At 43.6% G+C, this 26,087-nt stretch overlaps 1 protein-coding gene across 1 annotated transcript in view; it reads right to left on the reverse strand.

Moving 5' to 3' along the window:
• PSMD1 (proteasome 26S subunit, non-ATPase 1) overlaps positions 1–26,087 on the reverse strand; it is a 182,112-nt gene that overhangs the window by 17,648 nt on the left and 138,377 nt on the right. Inside the window, exon 19 of the mRNA XM_033958253.1 lies at positions 14,730–14,832. Within this exon, the coding sequence (XP_033814144.1) occupies positions 14,730–14,832 (103 nt within the window). The remainder of the gene's footprint in view (positions 1–14,729; positions 14,833–26,087) is intronic.

Genomic DNA, 26,087 nt, shown 5'->3' on the forward strand with positions numbered 1-26,087 from the left:
CTGAAAGAGTGGTTGATCGCTGGAATAGTTTTCCACTACAGGTGATTGAGGCCAGCAGCGTGCCTGATTTTAAGGCAAAATGGGATCGGCACATGGGATCTATTCACAGGGCAAAGGTAGGGGAGGGACATTAGGGTGGGCAGACTAGATGGGCCGTGGGCCCTTATCTGCCGTCTATTTCTATGTTTCTATGTAATCAGCAAAATACAAATGGTTAAAAATACAACAAGTTTCTTAAATATACATAGTGTAAAATTTTGCTAACAATAGTACCCACATTTAGGAAATAAATTTGTCAAACAGCGCTGACTTAATTCCTTTTCAAAATGCACCATAAGACAACATAGTTTCACCAATGCAGCAAATTCAGCAAATTGATAAGGATCTGATTGTGGATATCCAAAAGTTTGGAAGGAAAGAGGAGGTTCTGCTGTTGGGAGATTTCAACCTGCCGGATGCGGACTGGAATGTTCCGTCTGCGGAATCGGAAAGAAGTAGGGAGATTGTGGATGCCTTTCAAGAGGCTCTGCTCACACAAATGGTGACGGAACCCACAAGGGAAAAAGCGATATTGGATCTGGTCCTCACAAATGGAGAGAGTATCTCTAATGTTCGAGTGGGTGCTCACCTGGGAAGTAGCGATCATCAAACGGTTTGGTTTGATATAACGGCTAAAGTGGAGAGCGGCCGCACGATACTTAAAGTCCTAGAATTCAAACATACGGACTTTAATGCAATGGGAGAGTACCTGAAGAAAGAGCTGTTAGGATGGGAGGACATAAGAGAAGTGGAAAGACAGTGGTCTAAGCTGAAAGGAGCGATAAAAATGGCTACGGACCTTTATGTGAAGAAAATCAATAAAAACAAGAGAAAAAGGAAGCCGATATGGTTCTCCAACCTAGTGGCGTTCATGAAATATAAAAAAACCCAAGAAGAGGAGAGCAGAAAGGACTACAGGGTGAAACTGAAAGAAGCCAAGAGAGAGATACGTTTGGCGAAGGCACAGGCGGAAGAACAAATGGCTAAAAATGTAAAAAAGGGAGATAAAAATTTTTTCAGATATATTAGTGAAAGGAGGAAGATAAAAAATGGAATTGCTAGGCTAAAAGATGCTGGGAACAAATATGTGGAGAGTGATGAGGAGAAAGCAAATGTGCTAAACAAATACTTCTGTTCTGTGTTCACAGAAGAAAATCCTGGAGAAGGACCGAGATTGTCCGGCAAAGTTACACGAGAAAATGGAGTAGATTCTGCACCGTTCACGGAGGAGGGTGTTTATGAGCAACTTGAAAAACTGAAGGTGGACAAAGCGATGGGACCAGACGGGATCCATCCCAGGATACTAAGGGAGCTCAGAGAGGTTCTGGCGAGTCCTATTAAAGACTTGTTCAACAAATCTCTGGAGACGGGAGCGATTCCTGGGGATTGGAGGAGAGCGGATGTGGTCCCTATTCATAAAAGTGGTCACAGGGATGAAGCAGGAAACTACAGGCCGGTGAGCCTCACTTCAGTTGTTGGAAAAATAATGGAAGTGTTGCTGAAAGAAAGGATAGTGTACTTCCTTGAATCTAATGGGTTACAGGATCCGAGGCAACATGGCTTTACAAAAGGTAAATCGTGCCAAACGAACCTGATTGAATTTTTTGATTGGGTGACCAGAGAGCTGGATCGAGGACATATGCTAGATGTAATTTACTTGGATTTCAGCAAAGCCTTTGATACAGTTCCTCATAGGAGGCTGTTGAACAAACTTGAAGGGCTGAAGTTAGGACCCAAAGTGGTGAACTGGGTCAGAAACTGGCTGTCGGACAGACGCCAGAGGGTGGTGGTTAATGGAAGTCGCTCGAAGGAAGGAATGGTGACTAGTGGAGTCCCTCAGGGTTCGGTGCTGGGGCCAATCCTGTTCAATATGTTTGTGAGTGACATTGCTGAAGGGTTAGAAGGAAAAGTGTGTCTTTTTGCAGATGATACCAAGATTTGTAACAAAGTAGACACCGAAGAGGGAGTGGAAAATATGAAAAAGGATCTGCAAAAGTTAGAGGCATGGTCTAATGCCTGGCAACTAAAATTCAATGCAAAGAAATGCAGAGTAATGCATTTGGGGATTAATAATAGGAAGGAACCGTATATGCTGGGAGGAGAGAAGCTGATATGCACGGACGGGGAGAGGGACCTTGGGGTTATAGTGTCCGAAGATCTAAAGGTGAAAAAACAGTGCGACAAGGCAGTGGCTGCTGCCAGAAGGATGCTGGGCTGTATAAAGAGAGGCATAGTCAGTAGAAGGTGTTGATGCCCCTGTACAGGTCATTGGTGAGGCCCCACTTGGAGTATTGTGTTCAGTTTTGGAGACCGTATCTGGCGAAAGACGTAAGAAGACTTGAGGCAGTCCAGAGGAGGGCGACGAAAATGATAGGAGGCTTGTGCCAGAAGACGTATGAGGAGAGACTGGAAGCCCTGAATATATATACCCTAGAGCAGTGTTTTTCAACCGGTGTTCCGCGGCACACTAGTGTGCCGCGAGATGTTGCCTGGTGTGCCGCAGGGCCGCCGGGCCCGGAGCTGACAGGGGGCCCGAGGCAGGGGCGCCAGTAGCTCGCCAAGGCAAAGTGAGTCGATCACCCAGGACTCACTTTGTCTTGGCGATCTAATCTATCGAGCCGATAAGTCTTCTTCTCCCCGACGTCAATTCTGTAGTTGGAGAGGAAGTTCGGGCCAGCCAATCGCTGCCTGGCTGGGCGGAACTTCCTCTCCGATTGCACAATTGACGTCAGGGAGAGCATGCGTCCGCGTCGGCTTTGGGGCCTGTTATCCATTGGTGGGTCCTGTTCCCCGATGGCAGCGGCAGTGGCAGTGGCTTGGGGAACGGCAGGGAGAAAGAAAGAAAGGGGGCAGGCAGGGAAACAGAAAAAAAGAAAGAAAGGTCAGGGAGAGAGGAAGAAAAAGTTGGGGGAGGGAATGAGGTGTGGAGGAGAGAAAGCATACAGGCTGATAGAAGGGAAGAAAGATTGGATGCACAGTCAGAAGAAGAAAGTGCAACCAGAAATCACCAGACAAGGTAGGAAAAATGATTTGATTTTAAATTTAGCAAAGTGGAGGCAGTATTACCACAGTTTTCAAAGGAATTTGCCCAAATAACTTAATAGTTAACTGGGTAAATTCCCAGAGATGAAAACTTCCCTTCACTTACTATGCACAGTTCTGAATTTATATCTGCTGTCTATATTTTACAATATGGTCACCTTTTACTAAACCGCAATAGTGGTTTTTAGCGCAGGGAGCCTATGAGCTTCAAGAGCAGCGCTGGACATTCAGCGCAGCTCCCTGCGCTAAAAACTGCTATTGTGGTTTAATAAAAAGGATGGAGGGTATATTTGTCTATTTTTGTATGCTATAAAAACCAAATACAGAGAGAGACTGAGAGCTGTTGACGAAGAGCTACGTGTGTGTCTTTCTTCCATTCCAGCCAGAATATCAGCTTTGTGTTCAGCCAAACAGGCCCAGGTTTCGCACTGAATAAAGTATTTTATAATTTTTATAATTTTTATTTCGTAATAAAGTAATTATAAAATACTTTCTTTGTGTTTATTTGATTCCTATTCAAGAGAATTACTTTATATATAGTCAATATAAGCAGAGAGTTAAATTTTTTAACATTTTCTAATGGTGGTGTGCCTCGTGATTTTTTTCATGAAACAAGTGTGCCTTTGCCCAAAAAAGGTTGAAAAACACTGCCCTAGAGGAAAGGAGAGACAGGGGAGATATGATTCAGACGTTCAAATACTTGAAGGGTATTAACGTAGAAAAAAATCTTTTCCAGAGAAAGGAAAATGGTAAAACCAGAGGACATAATTTGAGGTTGAGGGGTGGTAGATTCAGGGGCAATGTTAGGAAATTCTACTTTACGGAGAGGGTAGTGGATGCCTGGAATGCGCTCCCGAGAGAGGTGGTGGAGAGTAAAACTGTGACTGAGTTCAAAGAAGCGTGGGATGAACACAGAAGATTTAGAATCAGAAAATAATATTAAATATTGAACTAGGCCAGTTACTGGGCAGACTTGCACAGTCTGTGTCTGTGTATGGCCATTTGGTGGAGGATGGGCAGGAGAGGGCTTCAATGGCTGGGAGGGTGTAGATGGGCTGGAGTAAGTCTTAACAGAGATTTCGGCAGTTGGAACCCAAGCACAGTACCGGGTAAAGCTTTGGATTCTTGCCCAGAAATAGCTAAGAAGAAAAAATTAAAATTTAAAAAAAAAAAAAAAAAATTTAAATTGAATCAGGTTGGGCAGATGATGGACCATTCGGGTCTTTATCTGCCATCATCTACTATGTTACTATGCATTTGCCCAACCAGGACTGCTGCTTACCCGCTTGAAATGCAAGAGTCTTATCCAAAAAAGTCTTGTATCTGCAACCAGTAATTTTGGGATATGCAAATAAATGTAAATTTCTAGTTTTCCTCGGGCTGTACAACACGAAATGAGATAAAAGATAAGTTGGAGCCAATCCACAAATCAACTTAAAACAGATACAAGAAAATTTGAATAGTACTCGCGCCTCCACCAGTAGCCAATGCAGAAATCGATAGTAAGGACTAATATGGTCATTTTTCTTCAAACCATATATCAGTCAGACAGCCGTATTCTGCACTATTCTCAATTTTCTCAGTACAGTAATCCCCTGATAGTCACGGGAGTTCCGTTCCAGGAACCCCCGCGATTCTTAAAAAACCATAAATACGGTTTTTAGCGGGGGAGACAGGAGAGGGCAGCCGGAGAGGCAGGAGAGAGCAGTCGGAGCGCCAGCGAATGAAGGAAATCCTACACTAAAGTTGGGTCTCACCAATCAGGAGCTGCTTTGACACACAGCTCCTGATTGGTAGTGCAGGAAGAGGAGGTTGGGGCATACCATGAGTGATTTCTTTCACTTGCTGGCGCTCCAGCTGCTCTCTTCTGCCTCTCCGGCTGCCCTCTCCTGCCCGGTCATCCGCGGTCAGAAAATACCACAAATGACTGGGACCGCGAATGACCGGGGGAGCACTGTACTTTCTTTGGAGCTCCCAAATAGACAATATTACAATAAATCCAGTATGGATAGAACTAATGCCTGCACCAATAATCTGAAAGATAGATGATCAAAGTATGTTTTATAGAAACATAGAAAAAAGCAGCAGAAAAGGGCTATAGCCCACCAAGTCTGCCCATTCCAAGTATCCCCTCCCCTGAATTTACTCCCTTAAAGATCCCACGTGAGTATCCCATTTTCTCTTAAAATCCGTCACGCTGCTGGCCTTTATCACCTGGAGTGGGAGTCTGTTCCAATGATCCACTACTCTTTCGGTGAAGAAGTACTTCCTGGAGTCGCCATGAAACTTCCCTCCCCTGATTTTCAGCAGATGCCCTCTGGTGGTCGAGGGTTCCATGAGCCAGAAGATATCATCTTCTGACTCGATGTGTCCCGTGATGTACTTATATGTTTCAATCATATCTCCCCGTTCTCTTCTTTCCTCAAGTGAGTACAGCTGCAATTTTTTAAATCTTTCTTCATACGTGAGATCCTTGAGCCCCAAGACCATCCTGGTGGCCGTTCGCTGAACCGACTCGATCCTCAGCACGTCCTTTCGGTAGTGTGGTCTCCAAAACTGAACACAGTACTCCAAGTGAGGCCTCACCATGGCTCTGTACAACGGCATCATAACTTCAGGTCTCTTGCTGACGAAACCTCTGCGGATACACCCCATCATTTGTCTTGCCCTGGAGGAGTCTTTAGTTTCCATAGTGCAAAGAAGCATTTTTTTTATCACTGAATCCGCATGTTCTATCATGGTTAGATGACAGTCTAATGCGACTCCCAATATTTTTATAGATTTTGAAACCGGGTAGTCATAGCCATTTAAGCAAAGTGATGGTTTAATTATTTTGTCATTTGGGCTGGCTAGAAAAAGTTTAGGCTTTTCTGTATTAAGTTTTAATTTAAAATTGATTGTCTACTGCTCTATCACAGTCATAATATGCGAAATTTGTTTTAAAATATCAGTAGTAAAATTATTTAATGGAATTAAAATGGAAATATCATCTGAGGTACCCTGGATGGATTACTCCAGGAATGAGAATAATTCAGCAGCCCAAATTTCCATATGAAATTATTTAAATGGCTATCTTCAAAGTTAGCTGCATAAGTCATTCTGAATATCAACCTCAAAGTTTCTACAGCAGAAGTGCCCAAACTCATTCTATCTGAGATCTATCTGCACTCAAAGGAGGCAGTACACATCAACTGATCTCATGCATTTCAATTGTAGAAATCGTTTAAACATAGTTGGGTAAGTCTTTGGATGGCATCTTCTACCTTGTCCCCAAAGAACTCTTCACCAAGATAAGGAATGTTTGCTAAACAATCCTGAACGTTAATATCCATGTCAAAGACTCATAGCCATGTAAGATATCTCATAGCAACAGATATAGCCAATGCTCTGGATGTCACATCAAATGCAACAAAAGCTGTTCTTGCTATAAACTTTCTGGTTTGAAGGAGGCTACAAGTAGTCTCCTGAAATTCTGGAAGCCAGTCAGATGGAATATATTGTTGAAAATCAGCTAATTTCTTAATGAGTTGAGGAATGGGAATCAGTACCGTGTAATCCACGCTTAGATTTAGAGGTGTGAGCATCAGTACCGGGTGATCACGATGTCAGTCGATGCTTTGATGGAGGACTAGAGTCAGTACCCTTGGGCCTCAATTTGCCATGCTCAGACTGGGCTGGTACTGAGGGAGTTAAGGTAAGCACCGGTGCTGTATGCAGCTTAAACAAGTCACTGAAGTCCCTCTGAAAAAACTCTTTCATTTGGTCCTGGAAGGACTGCACCATGGCCGGTCCAAATAACTTTTCCTGCTAAACCCGTTGAGTCTTAAGAGAGAGTTTTTGTTTTGTAGAACAGTGAATGCAAGTGTCCACTTGATGTTCTGGGCCCAGATGCTGAATGTACTAGCTGTGTAGGTCAATGATGGAGATGGGCCGTTGGCAACGAGTGTACTTTTTAAAACTGAGAGAAATCCTCAACATATGAAGGAAAATCTTGGTGGCTAAGTCAAAAACTCAATGGTTGCAGCCCAAGAAAAAACCAGTAAGAAAATGCCAAAGAGAGAGAGCCCGAAGACCTGACTGAGAAAAATAAAGAAAATAATGTTTAGAATTGTTTATTTTAAAAGAAGAACCAAAAGAAGACTATTACTAGTAATAGAAAAATAAAGAAAACGAAGTTGAAAGGCAAAAAAGACGTTGGGAAGGCATCACGAATTGGACAGAGTCCAAAACATAACTTCTTTGCTCCGTGGAGAACAAAAAACTGAGGAACCACAAGCTGACGTTGGGCGGGAAGGCACTCATGCATGCACAGTGTGGTCAGTCTCAAAGCTTCTTAAGAAATTTAAAGTACCAATACATATAGCACTGTCTGTACCGGGCTCCGTGAATGACGTCACCCACATGTGAGAATATGCTGGCTGCTTGTTCAAGGATAATCCTGGTTTCTGCCAGATACCTGTAGCCTAGATTGTCCACTGTAGAAACAGGACACTGGGCTAGATGGACAACTGGCCTGACCCAGTATTGCTATTCTTATTTTATATTATAACTTCAGCAGGGACTAGATTACTAAGAGTCAGAAAAAGCACTGAACTATAAGAAAAAACAGACTGACTCAATAATATACACAGCCTAAGAGGAGGGCTCGCTATACAAAAACTTAGCTCAGAGAAATAAAACTCTGAAGAGGGAGAGGTTACCCCAACTTAGCTAAGTTGAAAGTATTAGTGGCAACCTGAATTGCAAGAAAGTTTCTTTTGACCTATTTGCATACAGTAGTTTCAATTAAGTAATCAAGTGTTACAAACTTAGTTGATACACTTTTACACCTTTGAGCTGGTCTCGCTTTTAACATTGATTAAGCAATGATTGGAAGACAAATTCTTTTACCAAGAGGGGGTAACCTCTCCCTCTTCAGAGTTTTATTTCTCTGAGCTAAGTTTTTGTATAGCGAGCCCTCCTCTTAGGCTGTGTATATTATTGAGTCAGTCTGTTTTTTCTTATAATTCTTATTTTATAGCCTGAAAGTCAATTAGAATGTCAGTTTTGATTGGATTTATTTTGATTTTTCATGGGCACACATAGTAAGTTGGAATCTTTCACTGTTCATTTGAACCTATAAGGATATCTATAAATGACTCTCTCATTTGCATAAGGTTCAGGTCAGGTACATATAAACTGAAGGTCCTTCTCACTTCACATAATAAATTCTTAGAACAAACAATTTGTAATATAACAGTGCAAAACCTATCCTTTTATGTGAAAAAATAAGCAACAGAAGGTCAACCATCTTTCTTTTCAGCAGCGCCCTCATTACTTTTCTATTACCAAGGAAAGACTGCTCTACACTTTCTCACCTCTTCTCTGTTACCACTTTTGTGAAGAGGGACTACCATCAACCCTTCTACAAGCCACGGACCTTCCTCATCTCCAAGGTTCTATTAAACACATTCAATTAGAGGATCTGCCAGAACCTCTCTGAGCACCTTCAGTATCCTGAAATGTAACTCATCTGGCCCCCATGGCTTTGTCTACTTTCAGGTTTTCAAGGTGCTCATAAGTGCTTTCTTTAGTGAACAGTATGGGGCTCATCGTCAAAACTTAAATATATCTAAAAACCTGCCCAAGTCGGCACTTGGACGATCTAAAAGACAGGTCTGTCCAAGTGCCAATAATCAAAACGGCTTTTAGGATGTATCCAGGGACATTTTAGGTTTTTGAATCCCGCTGTGCGCCCAGAGCTGAAGGGATGTTTTTGGAGGAGTGCTTAGGGCGAGATGTGGGCCAACCTAGACACATGACCTGATGAGAGCCAGTCAACATGGGCTCAGGAAAGGGAAATCATGTTTGATGAACCTACTTCAATTTTTTGAGACAGTGAACAGACAAATTGATAGTGGAGAACTGGTGGATACTGTATACTTGGACTTTCAGAAAGTGTTCGACAAGGTTCCACATGTAAGACTTCTCAGGAAATTACAAGGCCATGGAACAGAGGGAGATATACTAAGATGGATAGGCAAATGGCTAGAGAACAGAAAACAGAAAGTGAGCATAAATGGGAAGTTCTCAGAATGGGAAAAAGTGACTAGCGGTGTACCCCAGGGCTCGGTACTTGGACCCATCTATTTAATATTTTCATAAATGACCTAGAAGAAGGAACATCCAGTGAAATCATCAAGTTTGCAGACGACACAAAGCTATGCCGGGCAATCAAATCGCAGAAGGACAGCGAGGAACTCCAGAGCGACTTGAATCAATTGGAGAAGTGGGCAGATAAATGGCAGATGAATTTTAATGTGCAAAAATGCAAAGTGATGCATTTAGGCAGAAAAAATAAAGATCACAAGTATAATATGTCAGGTGTAACTCTGGGAAAGACCGAACAGGAAAAGGACCTGGGTGTACTGATAGATAGGACCCTGAAACTGTTGGCGCAATGTGTGGCGGCGGCGAAGAAAGCAAATAGAATGCTAGGCATGATAAAGAAGGGAATTACAAGTAGATCAGAGAAAGTTATAATACCGCTCTACAGAGCCATGGTCAGACCGCACCTGGAATATTGCATCTAGTATTGGTCTCCATACCTAAAGAAGGATATAAAACTGCTAGAGAGGGTGCAGAGGCGAGCAATGAAGCTAGTGAAAGGTATGGAGAACCTGGACTAGGAGGAATGACTTAATAGACTGGGGTTGTTCTCTCTTAAGAAGAGGAGACTGCGAGGGGATCTGATCGAGACTTTCAAAATACTGAAAGGATTTGACAAAATGGAGTAGGGAAAGCAGTTATTTACAATGTCCAATGTGACACGGACAAGAGGACATAGACTGAAGCTGAGGGGGGGGGACAGGTCCAGGACGAATATCAGGAAGTTCTGTTTCATGCAGAGAGTGGTGGACACCTGGAATGCTGAATCCACCGTTCTAGGATTTACATCTCCTTAAGAGTGGCATAGAGTAATACGGATAAGGGTAAATTAGATGCACATCTCCCTTGAGAAGCATACAGTGATATGGGAACTAAAACTATGCCAGGGTACACCTGGCGGGGCCTCTGTGTTAGAGAGTTGCGCGGGGACAGAAATCCCACCCGTCCCCACCCGTCCCCGCCAAAATCCCACCCATCCCCACCCGTCCCCGTGAGGAATCCCTCCGTCCCCACCCGTCCCCGTGAGGAATCCCTCCGTCCCCACCCGTCCCCGCGAGGAATCCCCTCCGTCCCCACCCGTCCCCGCGAGGAATCCCCTCCGTCCCCACCCGTCCCCGCGAGGAATCCCCTCCGTCACCATCCTTCCCTATAAACTTCAGAAATAGTTATTTTATTTAATTATGCTACTGAATTAAAGGCTCTGGTAGAGACCCATTTACAAATAAGCAAAGAGACTATTAATTTGGAAATATTAATTGGGAAGAATACATACTTTGTAAATGGGTTTCTACCAGAACCTCTAATGTAAATATAAAATATAAATACTCAGCTGATGAGAACCCACAAACTGTCAGCTGAGGACTTCCTTTGCAGTTGGCCTGGGGTCCCTTTTGCCAAGCTTGGCAGGCAGCAGTAGCGTCCCTGAGTCACAGATGCTGGCACCTCAGTGGCTCATGGATGCTGCCAGCGACTGCTGCGCTTGGTGGAGGGGAGTTCTGACCATCTCTAGAGGAGGTCCTCTGCTGGCGGTGCTTGGGGATCCCCACCAGTCACAGCAAGGGCCAACAAGTACTTCAACACTGTAGAAATAAAACCAGAAATGCATTTCCTTTTCTTTTGAACACAAAACAAAGATATCTGCCATATACATTTCCCAAGGCAGATGACTCTATGCAATGTCACCTCGGTAACAAAATACAAAAATAGACAAATACACCCCCTCCCTTTTTACTAAACCACAATAGTAGGTTTTAGCACAGGGAGTTACGCTGAATGCCTCGCGCTGCTCTCAATGCTCATAGGCTCCCTGCGCTAAAAAACAATATTGCGGTTTAGTAAAAGGGAGCCATAGTGCAAAATATAGACAACAGATATAAATTCTCAAAACAGACACATTTTGATCACTAAATTGAAAATAAAATCATTTTTCCTACCTTTGCTGTTTGGTGATTTCATGAGTCTCTGGTTGCACTTTCTTCTTCTGACTGTGCATCCAATCTTTCTTCCTTTCTTTCAGCCTCCTGTATGTTTCCTCTCCTCCAGACCTCATTCTCTCCCCCAACTTTTTCTTTCTGTCTCCCTGTTCCCCCTTCTTTCTGTCTCTCTGTCTGCCCCCTTTCTTTCTTTCTCCGTGCCCTCCCCCAAGCCACTCGGTTTGCTGCCACCGCCATCGGGGAATAGTCCCCAAGCCACCGCTGTCCCAAGCTTTCCCTGCAGAAGCGTCGCGCTGACCAGCATTCCGCTCCCTGACGTCAATTCTGACGTAGGAGAGGAAGTTCCGGGCCAACAAGGCATTTCTCCTCATTCCATCCAGCCTGAGCCCCATCTCTCCTTGATCCAGCATTTCCCTTCTGTGTCTGTCAGAATTACCATTCCACCTATTTTCCAGCATCACCCTTCTTTGTGTCCATCTCACCTATATCCCTATCTCACCACTTTTTCAGAATCTTCATTTGTCTCTGTCCTTGTCTTTACCCCATATTCACCATTTGCCCTTTCAATGTCTTTATCTCCCCCCCCCACACACACTTTTTCAGCATTACTTCTATGTCTCTATTTCACCTCCTCTTCATGTCCCCTCTGTATCTCTATCCTTATTCAGAAGGTCCTGCTTACCCTTTCTCTTCTTTGTGTCACTATCTCCATTTTCAGCTTTCCCCCTTTTTCCTTTGTTAATGCACCCTGTAGCCAGAATCTTTCCACCCTCTCTCCACTCCGGCCCAGCCCAGTATGAAATATTTCCTTTTGTTTCTCTCCCCTCTCTCTTCTCCTCCCTCACCCACGAGTCCTGCATCTGGCCCTCTCCCTTCTACCTGCACCTGGCAACACCCCCCTGCTCTCTTAAGCAACTCGTCAGCAGCGGTGATCAAGACAAGCTGCCGACATCGAGGCCTTCCCTCTACGAGTCCCACCTTTGTGGAAAAAGGAAGTTGAAACAAGCGGGACTCGCAGAGGGTAGGCCCCGACGCCAGAAGCTTGTGTCGATCGTTGCTGCTAAGTTGCCGAAGAGAGCCGCAGGTAGAAGGGAGAGGGAGATAGGAAGGCTGTAGAAGCTCCGGAGCATGACACCGAACCCGGCCAGGATGATTTCTTTTTCAGGCTGCTGCTGCCGCTGCCATCCCCCACCCGAAATGACAAAAAACAGCCTAATGCCCGCGTCGGGAAATAGCCATGTTGAGCAGTGAGCTCAGCACGTACACAGATGAAAGCCTTGCTTGCTGATTGGTCCGGCGGCACGGTGGGGCGGGGCCGCCGGACCAATCAGCAAGCAAGGCTTTCATCTGTGTACGTGCTGAGCTCACTGCTCAACATGGCTATTTCCCGACGCGACGCCAGACTTGCATCGCCAGAATTTAGGTAGGTTGTTTTCATCCCCGTGGGAGTCCCGTGGGCAAGGGGGCGTCCCCGTGGGAGTCCCGTGGGTCAGGGGGGCATCCCCGTGGGAGTCCCGTGGGCCAGGGGGCGTCCCCGTGGGAGTCCCGTGGGCCAGGGGGGGAACCCGCGGGATCCCCGCGGGACCCGCGGGATCCCCGCGATCCCCGTTCCCGTGCAGACCTCTACTCTGTGTGTGCGGATCGCCGGACTTGATGGACCCAGGGTCTGATCCGGAGATGGCAATTCTTATGTTCTAACCTAGACTTAGTTGTTCTGCAGGGATAATCAAAGGTCTGACGAGACTGCCTTCATAAAACTTATACGTTGTGAGTCAGAAGCTGTAAAGACATGCATAAGTGCCCAAAAGGCACAAATCTCCCAAAAGGTATTGAAAGTGACCAGATAACCACTGCAGAGACAAAGTAAAGACCTACCCACACTCCTCCCATGTTCACTGACCCCGTTGCACCCCCACAAAGTTCAGAATAAAAACATACATACCTGCCTCCAGAACATCAGCACTTGCTATAGGAAAGCCTAGTAGAGCTAAACAGAGGTGGCTTAAGTAGCCTGGGGGTGGGCTAGTGAAACATTGAGAGGAGGACTCAGGCCCATAAGCCACTCTAACCACTGCATTCATGGTGGAAAATGCGAGTCCACCCAAACACTCCTAAACCCTACTGTACTGCCATATAGGTGCCACCTGCAACCATAAGGGCTACTGGGGTTGTAGACAGGTGGGTATAGTGGGTTTTGGGGGGCTCACCATACCTTATAAGGGAGTTCTGGTGAGATATTTATGTGGCTCCCTTTTTGCGAAGTTCACAGCAGTGCCCTTTAAGGTATCCCACTGCTCTGCTGCTATGTCTGGGTGGCTAATCCTTCACAATACTGGCCCCTTCCATGTTCAAAAGGTCTTGTTCTGGGTGTTTAGGACTTGGGATGAATTTTTGGTTGAGAATGTGATATAAAGATAAATGTAGTGGCGGTCTGGACATACAGATAAGACTATTTTTGAAAAACGGAATAGTTTAGACATATTTTTCAAGAATGGACATTTTACCAGTGCCGACTTTGGACGACTAGCGCCCTACGTCCAAATAGGACTTAGGCGTTTCTTTTGATTATTGCCCTCTAAGGCATCTGATATATACTATTATTAAATCATTGTGGGCCTTCTCCAGGATTTTCTTCTGTGAAACACGGAAGTATTTGTTTAGCATTTCTCCTTTTTCCCCTACCACTTTCCATGCATCAGCCTCAGCTCTGAGCCTTGCAATTCCAATTACTAGCCTTCATCTTCTCCTCTATGTACCTGAAAATAATCTTTATGTTCTTTACTCATATTCTTTTCTTGTGATCTGTAGTTTGTGACTGCTACTTGTTTTACTTTTAATTCTGCAACTACATCTTTGGAAACAATAATAAGAAGCAAGGGGAAGGAAGTGGCAATTCATGGTAATCAAGGGAGAATGGAATGTATGACAATAGCAATTCCTGTAAAGGCTCTCTTCCATACAGGATCCTGCTAAGATATACCTGGAGTTTATGAAAGGGAAAGGGAATGGGGACTTGTATACTGCCTTTCTGTGGCTTTGACATTCAAAGTGGTGGGCACTGCAGGAATTAGTGACTTGCCCAGGGTTTTGGTCTCACAACCTCTGAGTGCAGAGAAAGCAGCTCTACCAGGGAGCCAACCTTCCACATTGGGTTACTGTATTCTAACATGTCAAGCCATAGAAAGAAGAAAATTTATTTTAATAATCATCTAATGACTTAGGAAGAAACAGTGCAATTGGACAACCGAGCAAGTGAAGTAAGCTGCAGTGCTTTCTATGTGGACGTGACTACATACTAGACCCTATTTCATTCTGATGTACAGGAGGGTCTTGCTGAATCCCATATTCTGCAGGAAGAAATTCGTATTTCTGCAATTATGCAGAGTGGTTCTGACCATCAGACTCTTGGTCTGTTACTGAAAAAGGTGTGAGCTACAAATTCAACTCCTGACCCCTTTGCCAAGATGGAGAACAGTGTTCACGTTCATCCCTTCGTCTCTGTAGGGTCCATGTCCCAATGATGAGAAGAAACAAGCGACCCTTTCCTTGTAAAAAGCAAGTCATTACCTGCATCCAGAATGCCTTGGGCCAGGATAGCGCCAAATTTGGCCATAACATCATCGTGTTTGTCAGTAATAACTTTTGAATACAGCTGTCGGAACTGGCTGACCTGTTGGAAAGGAAGGGAAAAGGTTAAAGTTTTCAATTGTCAATATGATTTATACAACAGAAACCAAAACACATGTGAAGCAGAGACACGCACTGGACAGTCCCTACTCTTGGGAGCTAACAATCTAGTTTATGGTTTCTTAGGTACTAGTTGTGAACAGCAGACAAAGTAAGAGTCTGAGTGGTTAAACGCAATCATTAAATTGAGGGTTCTGTATAATGTTACTGATCAGCCTAGGCAGAAAGTATCAAGTGGAGAAATGCACTTGCTAGCCCAAAGCCCAGGTTCACAAAATCTCCCTCATAAACAGGATGTTTTAAAGATTAACATAGAATATGAGCAATGTAATAAACTTAGATAACATAGAATAGGATGGCAGCTAAAGACTCTCATGGTCTAAAGAAGTATTCCCCTCCAAGAAACATCACCATGGAGAGATACAAAGGCATTATAATATTCTCACTATTGCTTTGCAATTCTTCCCAGATCCCTTTCTCAGCCACCACTGCTTATGGTGAAAAAGCAGATAATCTGCTTCAGATCTCATAAAAGAAGGTAATGGATGCCAAAACTTCACAGCCTGATAGGAAAATGTAGATGAAAATAGGCACTTGGTTTTTTTTAACCGATGAGTAACTCAGCAATCACGTCTCTGTGACCAGCACTAAATCCATAGCAGCCTCTATATCAGGGGTAGGGAACTCCGGTCCTCGAGAGCTGTATTCCAGTCGGGTTTTCATGCATTGAAAGCAGTGCATGCACATAGATCTCATGCATATTCATTGGGGAAATCCTGAAAACCCGACTGGATTCCGGCTCTCGAGGACTGGAGTTCCCTACCTCTGCTCTATATCCAGAATCTTATTTCCCATACTGTGGGCATCAGTAGACATAGATGTTGCCCATCTGAAACTTCAGGTTTCCCCCTAATATATAGGAATGAAGTGGGCACAAATTATCATCATCAATTTTGATAAGTGGTCTTATTTGCATCTTTGGTGTCAGAGATGCAAGGCAAATGTGATTTATCTTTGAGTTACTAATTTTCTGGAAATGTTTCTTTTGTGCATCACTGTAAAAATGGAGGGGGAAGCTTTCCTCACTTAACATTAGGTATAGGGTCACTAGCTCTGCATAAGCCAACGTGACAGCTTTGAAAGAACAGAAACATTGTCAGCCACGTGACTCGGATCTGGAATTCACATAGTAATCAAATGAGGGAAGCAGAGCCTGGGTGAGGCCGGCAGAGCAAAGCAGAACTGCTAATGTTCACACTGGCGTCTACAGTCTGCCATCGCATTACAGTGGTACACCGGTCAAGGAGACCGGAGATGTTTAGGGAGGAAGGGGAGAACTTCCCCAAAAAGAAACAAAGTTATTCATGTTCCATGCAGGGCCCAGGAACCTCTGCTGTTGCCAAAAAAAACCCCCAAACAATAATAATAATCAGAGAAACTTTTGGATATACTCGTATTAATGCCAACTAGTACTCAAAATTCTTCAGTTACACAAAGCTAGGATAAGGAGATACCATGAGGGATTAGTGTCTTTCATCCAGAATTGCCATAAGGTTTCTGTTAAAAGCTAGGTTGGATATCTTTCCCAATGTATGTTAAACGAAACCATTCCCAGCATCACACATTAAACAGAGCAGAAGCAGATGGAAGGAGGGTCAATGGCACAAATTTGTCCCCGTCCCCTGTCCTATCCTTACAAGCTCTGTCCTCATCTGCACAAGTGTTCGAGGCTTGTGCAAATGAGGACAGAGCTTGCAGGGATGGGGCAGAACTCACGGGGACAGGGAGAAATTTGTCTAAGAGGCAGGATGCATCTGCCATAATTCCAGTGCAAGAAACAGATTCTCTCTAATGTTTTCAATTTAATTAATTAATTCAGATTTATATCCCATCTTCCCCAAAGAGCTCAGAACGGGTTAGTTTACATTCAGGGTTACAATATAGGTTTTACATACACACAGTGTGTTGCAATATATCTTCATATAGGACGCTGGTGAAGGGTTGAGGGAGTGACTGGGCAAAAAGATTGGTTTTTACAGATTTTCTAAAGTTAAGAAGTCCTTTAAGGGCGCTGATAGGAGGAGGAGGTTTGGTAAGAAATGGGAATAGGTTCGTTTCCAGGCTGTCTGGAGTTGGAGGGAGTGTCCTGATGTTATTTGTAGGCATATTTCATCTTAGGAGCGTAGCTTTCTCTCTGGGGTGTAGAGAGGAAGTTTGTCTGAAAAGTATTTGGGTGTCATGTTGTAAGAGCAATGGTCTCCAACCTTTTTGACACCAATGACCGGACATCAGAGGTAAAAAAGAAACGTGCAGCAGAACCGATGACCCCGCCAACCCATCCCCCTGTGCACCTTTCCATCTCTCCCTCCCATCCCCCACGTGCAGAACCCCGATGACCCTCTGACCGTGAGGCCCCGACATTCTGAAAAACAGCAGCAGCAGCAACCCTGAACAGGCTGCTTCACTGCCTATTCCACCAGGCCTTCCCTCTGCCACCGCATCATTAATGATGTCATCAGTGACGCGGAGGCAGGGGGAAGGCAGCAAAGCAGCCTGTTTAGTGCTCCTGCTTTTCAGCACGGAGGTCAGTGGTTGGCGGGGTTCTGCTGAGGTATGGAAGTTCTCTCATGACCCAGCTGTCAGCCAGCTGCAGTCAGCTAGTGGGCCATGAACCAGGGGTTGGGGACCCCTATTGTAGAGTGATTTATATGCCAACACTAGGTCTTGGAAAATGCAACGTTTGGTTATGGGCAACCAGTGGGCCAATTATCAGTGCTGGAGAGACTGGGTCATAAGCTTGTAGGTTTTTCATTTTGAACTTGCTGTAGTCGTTTGGTGTTTTTTGCTGTAAGACCGTTGAATAAAGCATTGCAGTAATCTAGGCATGTAAGGACAAAGGCATAGAGTAGTTGGGTGAAGTCTTGTTCCGTTTCTTATCTTTTGGAGATTACAACAGCATCAAGACCTTGAAGCATGATGAGATGGCTGAGAAGTCATCAAAGACTTTAAAATGGTGGCATTCCTAATGAGTCTCAGAAGTAGTTTTATGCTATCTCTGCCTTTGGACATCAGGGACAAAAAGGCGCACTACCAAATGTGGTTCTCGTGAACACAGAACAGAAATATTTGTTAAGCAATTCGGCCTTTTCTTTATCAGCTTCTACATATTCCTCCCCTTCACCTTTGAGTCTCACAATGCCACTTTTGCACTTCTTCCTATCACTAATATATCTAAAAAATGTCTTGTCTCCCCATTTTACCGTGTCAGCTATTTTTTCTTCCATTTGCGTCTTTGTTTTCCTGACTACACGACCAGCCTCTCAACTTTTCCAGATATTTTTGCCTGTCTTCCTCTTTCTGTGATCTTTTGTAGTTTATGAAAGCTAACCTCTTATTCCTTACCTTCTCAGCTACTACTTTTGAGAACCAAAATGGCCTTCTTTTCCTCTTACTTTTACTTACTTGCCTGACAATTGTTCTTACTTGCTCTTACAATTACTCCTTTCTGTTTTTCCCACTGCATTTCCACTCCTTCCAGATGTTCCCATCCAGACAATTCCTTGATGTAATCCCCCCATCCAAACAAAGTTAGTTTTTTTAAAATCTAGAAAGTCTTTTGAATGAGCCCTCTCTATACCCATCTTAAGATTAAACACTATGGATGTCCAACTTGAGTTCCTTGATTCCATGGTGACTTAAGATACAAGGGTGCAATCACAAGTGGCCCTGTAAACAGTGGAAGTAGGCCTCAACCTGATTGGGGGGGGAGGGGGCCTAGACAGAATACATAGGAATCCATGAGTTTCATTTTTTGTTGCAGTGTGGGTAATTTTTGAATTCTGGTTTGCTGGTTACAGTAGGTCTGTGTTGAGATAGTTAAGAGAAAAATGGTAAAAAATTAGGAGGCAAATGAAAAGAGACTGAGACAGAAATGGGTAGGCACTGTGAAAGGGCCCCCCTTTTCAAGGCTTCCTGAGCTCTAAGAGAGCTATTTCGTCCATGGTACTATCCAATGACATCACCAGTGTGTGGCTGACTCATCCTGCTTGTCCATGGAGAACCTGTGTTCTTTGGTTGCTGATTGGGGGTTTTATATACCAAGAATTCATTTAGACCTCAGCATTTCTCTCTACGATCTTCAGATTTCTGGAAAGGCTTTTTTGCTATTAGCTGAGTCTTCTCCAGATAAAGAGGACAAGTTTAAGCAGTGAATCACCAACCACCAATCAGCATGCCAATGAGTTCATCCTACCTCTGAGAGTAAAACAGGCCAACACTCCATGCCATAGTGTAAAATCAGGCAGATTTAAAGTAAATAAAATTAAAATGCAGCTAGCAGATGCTGTATGCAGCTGGATTATTCAGCTAATTTTGAAAGGAATCAAAATCAACGTTGGCATATTTTCTGTTAAGCTCATGGCTAAAACACTCTCAACAGAACGAAAAAGTGACAATTGCCAAGTTTCATAGGCCATTCTGAATAGTGCCAGGGATAACGGGAAGATACAGCCCAGACAAACATATTAGGAGAGAAACTAATTCCAGGTTCATTACTGAGAGTGGGAAGATGAATGAATGGAAGAGAGCAGCAACATAAGCACTCAGATGAGACCTTAAGTTAGAAGGACATGACTGCTCTAAATAGGAGGAGAACATGGAAGGCCAATAGATTGGGACAACTCAAAGGCAAAGCAGAATCAATTAGATGGGTGAAGAAACTTTTATCCTGAAAATAAAACTAAGAAGAGTCAACATTTTGCTTCCAACAGAGGAGTGGGTTATACAACTCAGACAAAGATAACAAGATAGGAGAAAGTTTATATGACATTTAAAAGACAAATAATGTACAATTATGGCTAGAAACTGCAGCAATCTCATTACCTTCTCTACGGAACTTGCTTGTCTAGATTCATAGGAAGTGGTGGAAAGCATGTTTCATTTTGCTCGGTAAACTCTTTGACAAACAGCAAAAATGAAAGGCACTGAACGTAATATGACTCTACTATCAACTGACAGCTAAGTTTATTTCATATCCATATCTCAAGATCAAGAACATTCCATAGAGCTTTAGATGAAGATAGGCTCTATTGATCCTTTTATGAGGCCAAGTCCTGTAAAGATTAAGTTGTCAGAATAAACTAAACTTGTTAAAAATAAAACACTGCAGGTTTGATACTGTGACTTCACCTGCCCTTGAACTGAAGAACCAGTATGAGCCCTGGAGGAGATGACAACAACATCTCAGGGAAAGGAAGGACCCTGTCATTGCAATATCAACACTATAGAGAGAGAAGAAAGAGGAACTGTGATCGAGACACATCTAGACATGCGCAACCCCTCAGCAGTAGCATAGCTGAAAAAGACCAATCTGTCCCGGTAATTCCAGCTACCAGTTGTCAGATCTGAGCTAAACTAAAGACTTCTCTCTTCAAATGACCCCTGAGCTTACAGACACCTTGCTACCTCAATGACCTTGGAGACTAAGTCTCTCCACTACTCCTGCAACAATTCTGCTCAACTCTATCACTTAATCCATATTGTTATGTATCTCCTGTAGCATCCTTTGTATTGTACGAAATTGTATCTCCTTAATTTGTTCTGTAAATTACCTTGAAGCTTTTTAGGCATAGTGCCACTCAAATCCCAGATTAGATTAGATATTGCTCCTCATCCAAGTCAGTTGTTTATTTAGTGAAAGGATTTATTTCCCAAACAAATTACCACAGTTATCTGGCTAATTACAACCAAACATTTACAAGTTTCAGAACTCTTAAAACCCAAAATATCAGCAAGAAAACAATTATTCAGAACCTCTCTGCACAGCGAACTAATACCCAACCCTACCTGACCCAAACTGCTCCTCAAAATGTATAAACAACAAAAATCATTCATCGGGTATTAGGAAAAGCCCGTCTAAAAAGAATTTTGTAAAGCCTTAAAAAGCTAACAAAGTCAGCCTTCATTTGTTCATATTTACCATTTCCACTCTACCACCAAATCCCCCATTTAATTCACACCCAAGTCCTCTCAAGTCTACTCACAAAGATGTTTGCTAACCTAACTAGCTGCCTATACCATCACTATTACTGTTTTATCTGGCCTCTTCGGTCCTGCCAAAAGCATGCATTTCCCGTAAACATCTATATATTTCTGTATTTGAGTCTGCCAGACTGCCCTGGCTGCAAATTCGTTCTATCATCATAGCAGTACAAAAACTTTGATTTTAAAGGACAACATTAGCTCTTTATCTTCGATTTAGCCAACAAGAAACACATAATGAAAATGGCTGTCTGATCTGGGAAAGAGAAAGCAGGATAACATCAAAGCAGCCCAAGCAGTCGGGTCTGTGGGAAGAACGAATCATTTCTCTGCGTATTTCCATGCACTCTATAATGACCATTAATCTCAAAGTCAGCAGAGCAAGCAAATGTCATTTTCAAGAGCTCTTGGAGGAAAACAAATGTAATTTTGCTACAATAATCTCTAACTTCCAACTAATCAGAAATAATTTACCAGTCTGATAGAGCTTGCCTAACTCATTTAATCAGAAGCACTGGAAAATATATCTTCCTGCTACAAACAAGACATGCCATGCTTAGTCATAACAGAGTTAGCTTCAGCAGTTAAAAAGGACACAGCCATAAAAAGGCCTCATTCCGACAGTCCTTCCGGGTTTCTTGGCCTTTCTAAAGATGAAATACTTTGTCTCCTTGTGTGTGTGTCGTCTCCATACAGTCTACATCAGGTAAGAATCTCACACATTAAGTCAGGATTGGAGCGTTTCATAGATTCTGCTCTGTATTCAGGACTCCTTTACTTTTGTAAACCGCTCTGAACTGCTTGTGGTATTTTTATTCTGCTTCCTTCACCCATGATGAACTGATTTCCAGTTCCAAACACAGTTTCACAGGTATCATCAACAATTAATATGAGCTGCTTTAATTTCTTGTCAGACATTGGCCCCCTTTTACTAAGCAGTAGTGCTGTCCAATTCTTGATTCAAATTGATTCATCAATTCAGTTCTGCTGAATTGATTCAAAATCATTTAACCCCCCCCATAAAACCCACAAAAACAAACTTACCTGATTAAGGGCATGCAGACGGTGGGGACAGGACCAGCACCATCTCCCTCCTGCACCATTCTTCCACTGCTTTCCCAAAGCAGCAGCAGGAGTAGTAATGGCGGTAAACTGAAACAGACGGGTTGTGGGATCTCTCTGACGTCAATTCTACTTCCAAGCCAGAGCCAGCAGCTGCAAATATGTCTGGTCTGTTTGAATTTACCACTGCTACTGCTGCTTCAGGAAAACAGTAGCAGTGGTGGGGGGGCTAGGAGACAGTCGCTGGTGGATGTGGGGTGAGTAAAAGAGGGGGACAGATGGTAGAAGGGGTAGAGCTGATGCTGGTGGAAGATGGGTAGGGGAGAGAGGGGGGCAAAATCTGGTGGAAATGGTTTGGGGTGGGGAAGAGTGAGAGGGCTGAGTCTGTATAGAAGTGGGAAGATGCTGGATGGAAGGTGAGGGGGAATAAGCTGCAGATGATTTACAAAGAGTAGAGGAACACTTGAAGTTACAAAGTAATACTTTTAAAACCAATAGAAGGAAATTTTTTTCACTCAGAGAATAGTTAAGCGTTTCCAGAGGATGTGGTAAAAGCGATTAATGTAGCTGGTTTTAAAAAGGTTTGGACAAGTTCCTGGAAAATATCGGGGAAGTTTCAAGCTTTATTAAAATTTGATATTCTGCCTATCAGGCTTCTAAGTGGTATACATCATATACATATACATATATATATATATACACACACATATATATATACATATACATACATATATACATATATTTAAAGACAATAAAAATAAAATCAGGGGCACAGACAATTCAACATACGTACTGGGTCATAAGGGTGAAGGTGGAAAACTACATGTTGGATAAGATAGAGAGACAGAAAAGGGAAGGACAATTGGAAGGGGCCCTTCTGTAAGTTAGGATCATAGAAAACTAAGTATTAAGAACCTAAGAATTGCCGCTGCTGGTCAGACCAGTGGTCCATCGTGCCCAGCAGTCCGCTCATGCAGCGACCCCTAAGGCAAAGACCAGTGCTCTAAATGAGCTCAGCCTCACCTGTGTACTTTCCAGTTGAGCAGGAACTTGTCCAACTTTGGCTTGAATCCCCTATAACAGCCTCCGGAAGAGCGTTCCAGTTTTCTACCACTCTCTGGGTGAAGAAGAACTTCCTTACATTTGTACGGAAACTGTTCCCTTTTAACTTTAACCTCTCTTGGAGAAGGTGAACAATCTGCCTTTATCTACTAAGTCTATTCCCTTCAGTATCTTGAATGTTTCAATCATGTCCCCTCTCAGTCTCCTCTTTTCAATACAATACAATAAATCCATTTCTAGATCGCATAACCAAATAGTTCAATGCGGTTTACAAAAGAGCAATAAAAGAGTACAAGAAATGAGTGGATTGAAAAGAAATTAGTTGCCTATGAATTTAATGAAAAGATGGGTATTCAAGTGCCTTCTAAACTGAAGGTAACAATGGGACTTAGAGATCACTCTCACTAAAAACAAATGCAGGATGGACTATTCTGAAATTAAAATTGCAAAAATACAGTATTTTAAATCCCCAAAGCTATTGTTACGGACGTCTTCAGCGTATATACAAAGTACCCTCACGCTCTCACACACCGAGCACCCCTCCTCACACGCATTAGGAGACCAACGGACCGGTTTCTCCTCCCCACTATCCCTGTTATTTTGCCCCTCTCCATCTACTCTCCTCAGTTTAGTCTATCTCAGCCCTCTCCTCCCTGTCAAACTTATACACGAGGTTACCCATCAACAATCGCCACTGCTTTCCTTAACTAGTGACCCATCTCCTATGATACCCCTCCTCCCCCTGAGAGGGAGGAGGGGTGTCATAGGGGAGAAGAGGCCCAGTTTCTCCAATTTCTCACTGTACGGCAACTCCTCCAGCCCTTTAACCATTTTAGTCGCTCTTCTCTGGACTCTTTCGAGTAGTACCGTGTCATCCTTCATGTTCGGCAACCAGTGCTGGACACAGTACTCCAGGTGAGGGCGCACCATGGCCCAACACAGTGGCACGATAACCTTCTCCGATCTGTTCGTGATACCTTTCTTTAGCATTCCTAGCATTCTGTTTGCCCTTTTTGCTGCCACCACACATTGCGCAGACGGCTTCATCGACTTGTCAATCAGAACTCCCAAGTCTCTTTCCTGGGAGGTCTCTCCAAGTACCGCCCCTGACATCCTGTATTTGTGCAAGAGATTTTTGTTACCGATATGCACCACTTTACACTTATCCATGTTGAACCTCATTTGCCATGTCGATGCCCACTTCTCGAGCTTGATTATGTCATGTTACAGATCTTCGCAATCCCCATGTGTCTTCACTACTCTGAATAACTTCATATCATCTGCAAATTTAATCACCTCACTCATCGTACCAATGTCCAGATCGTTTATAAAGATGTTGAAGAGCATGGGTCCAAGCACCGAGCCCTACGGCACCCCACTGGTGACGCTCTTCCAATCCGAGTATTGTCCATTTACACCTCACTCTCTGTTTCCTATGCTCCAGCAAGTTTTTAATCCACATGAGTATTTCACCCTCGATTCCATGGCTTGCAATTTTCCGAAATAGTCGTTCCTGTGGAACTTTGTCAAACGCCTTCTGAAAATCCAGATATACAATGTCGACCGGGTCGCCCTTGTCTATCTGCCTGTTTATCTCTCAAAGAAGTGCGGCAAGTTCATCAAACACCAGCTGCCTTTGCTGAAACCATGCTGACTGGCCCTCATCAGCCCGTGTCTGTCAAGATGATCAATTATGCGGTCCTTTATCAGCGCCTCTACCATGTTTCCCGGAACTGAGGTCAAACTCACCGGTCTGTAGTTTCCCGGATCTCCCCTTGAACCTTTCTTGAAGATCAGCGTAACATTCGCCATCTTCCAATCTTCCAGAATCTTTCCTAATTTGATCGACAGATTGGCTATTAGTTGAAGCAGTCCAGCTATAGTCCTTTTCAGTTCCTTGATAACCCTCGGATGGATGCCATCCGGTCTCGCGGATTTATCACTCTTAAGCCTATCAATCTACCTACATACCTCCTCTAGACTGACCGTCAACCCTGCCAGTTTCCTGTCTTCATTTCCAGCATATAGCCTGAAGGGTTCCGGTATGCTGTGTATATCATCTTCGGTAAATACAGACGCAAAAAATGTGTTCAGTTTGTTGGCGATTGTTTTGTCCTCCTTTAGCACTCCCTTTATTCCTTGGTCATCCAACGGTCCCACCGCTTCCTTTGCGGGTCGTTTCCCCTTAATATATCGAAAGAATGGCTTGAAGTTTTTCGCCTCCTTGGCTATTTTTTCCTCGTAGTCTCTTTTGGTCCCTTTTACTGCTTTGATGTTGTTTGTGTTTATTCCAGTTTACGTCCATCTTTGACCTTTTCCATTCTTAAACAAAGTTTTCTTGTCTCTGATCGCTTCCTTCACTTCTACAGTGACCCACTCCGGTTCTTTGTTCTTTTTCCTCTTGGATTCCTTGTTAATACGTGGTATATATAGATTTTGTGCCTCGGTGACTTAAAAAGGGAACAAGCTTGCGCTAGTGTTTTTACAGTGCTTATCCTCTTCTTAATTTTCTTCCCCACCATGAGTCTCATTCCTTCGTAATTCCCTTTTCAGAAGTTCAGTGGCTGTTGTTCTGGACCGATATTTCGCCCTGTGTCCAGATTGAAGCAGATCATATTGCTGTTTCCCAGTGTCCCATCTACATCTTTTGCTGGTCCTCACAGTCCATTTAGAATTAAGTCCAGAATTGCATTTCCTCTTGTATTTTCCTTGACAAACTGTTCCAGGAAGCAATCGCCTACAGCATCCAGGAACTTGGTCTCCCTAGCGCAGCCGGAGGTGCCTAGGTTCCAGTCTATCACCGGATAGTTGAAGTCACCCATGATAACTACGTTGCCTCCCTTGCAGTTGCGTTTAATCTCATCTGTCATTTCTTCGTCAATTTCTTCGGACTGCCCTGAGGATCGACAGTAGATGCCGATCTTCATTTCCAGGCCAGTTGTTCCTGGAATTTTGCCCCTTAGGGACTCTAACTTATCCGTCAGTTGTGGCGTGTTCTCTCCAGTAGATTCAATTTCCTCTTTGATGTATATGGCAATGCCCTACCTTTTTGAGCCACTCTGTCTCTGCGGTATA

This window comes from Geotrypetes seraphini, chromosome 9 (genome assembly GCF_902459505.1).
Source record: "Geotrypetes seraphini chromosome 9, aGeoSer1.1, whole genome shotgun sequence".
NCBI lineage: Eukaryota > Metazoa > Chordata > Amphibia > Gymnophiona > Dermophiidae > Geotrypetes > Geotrypetes seraphini.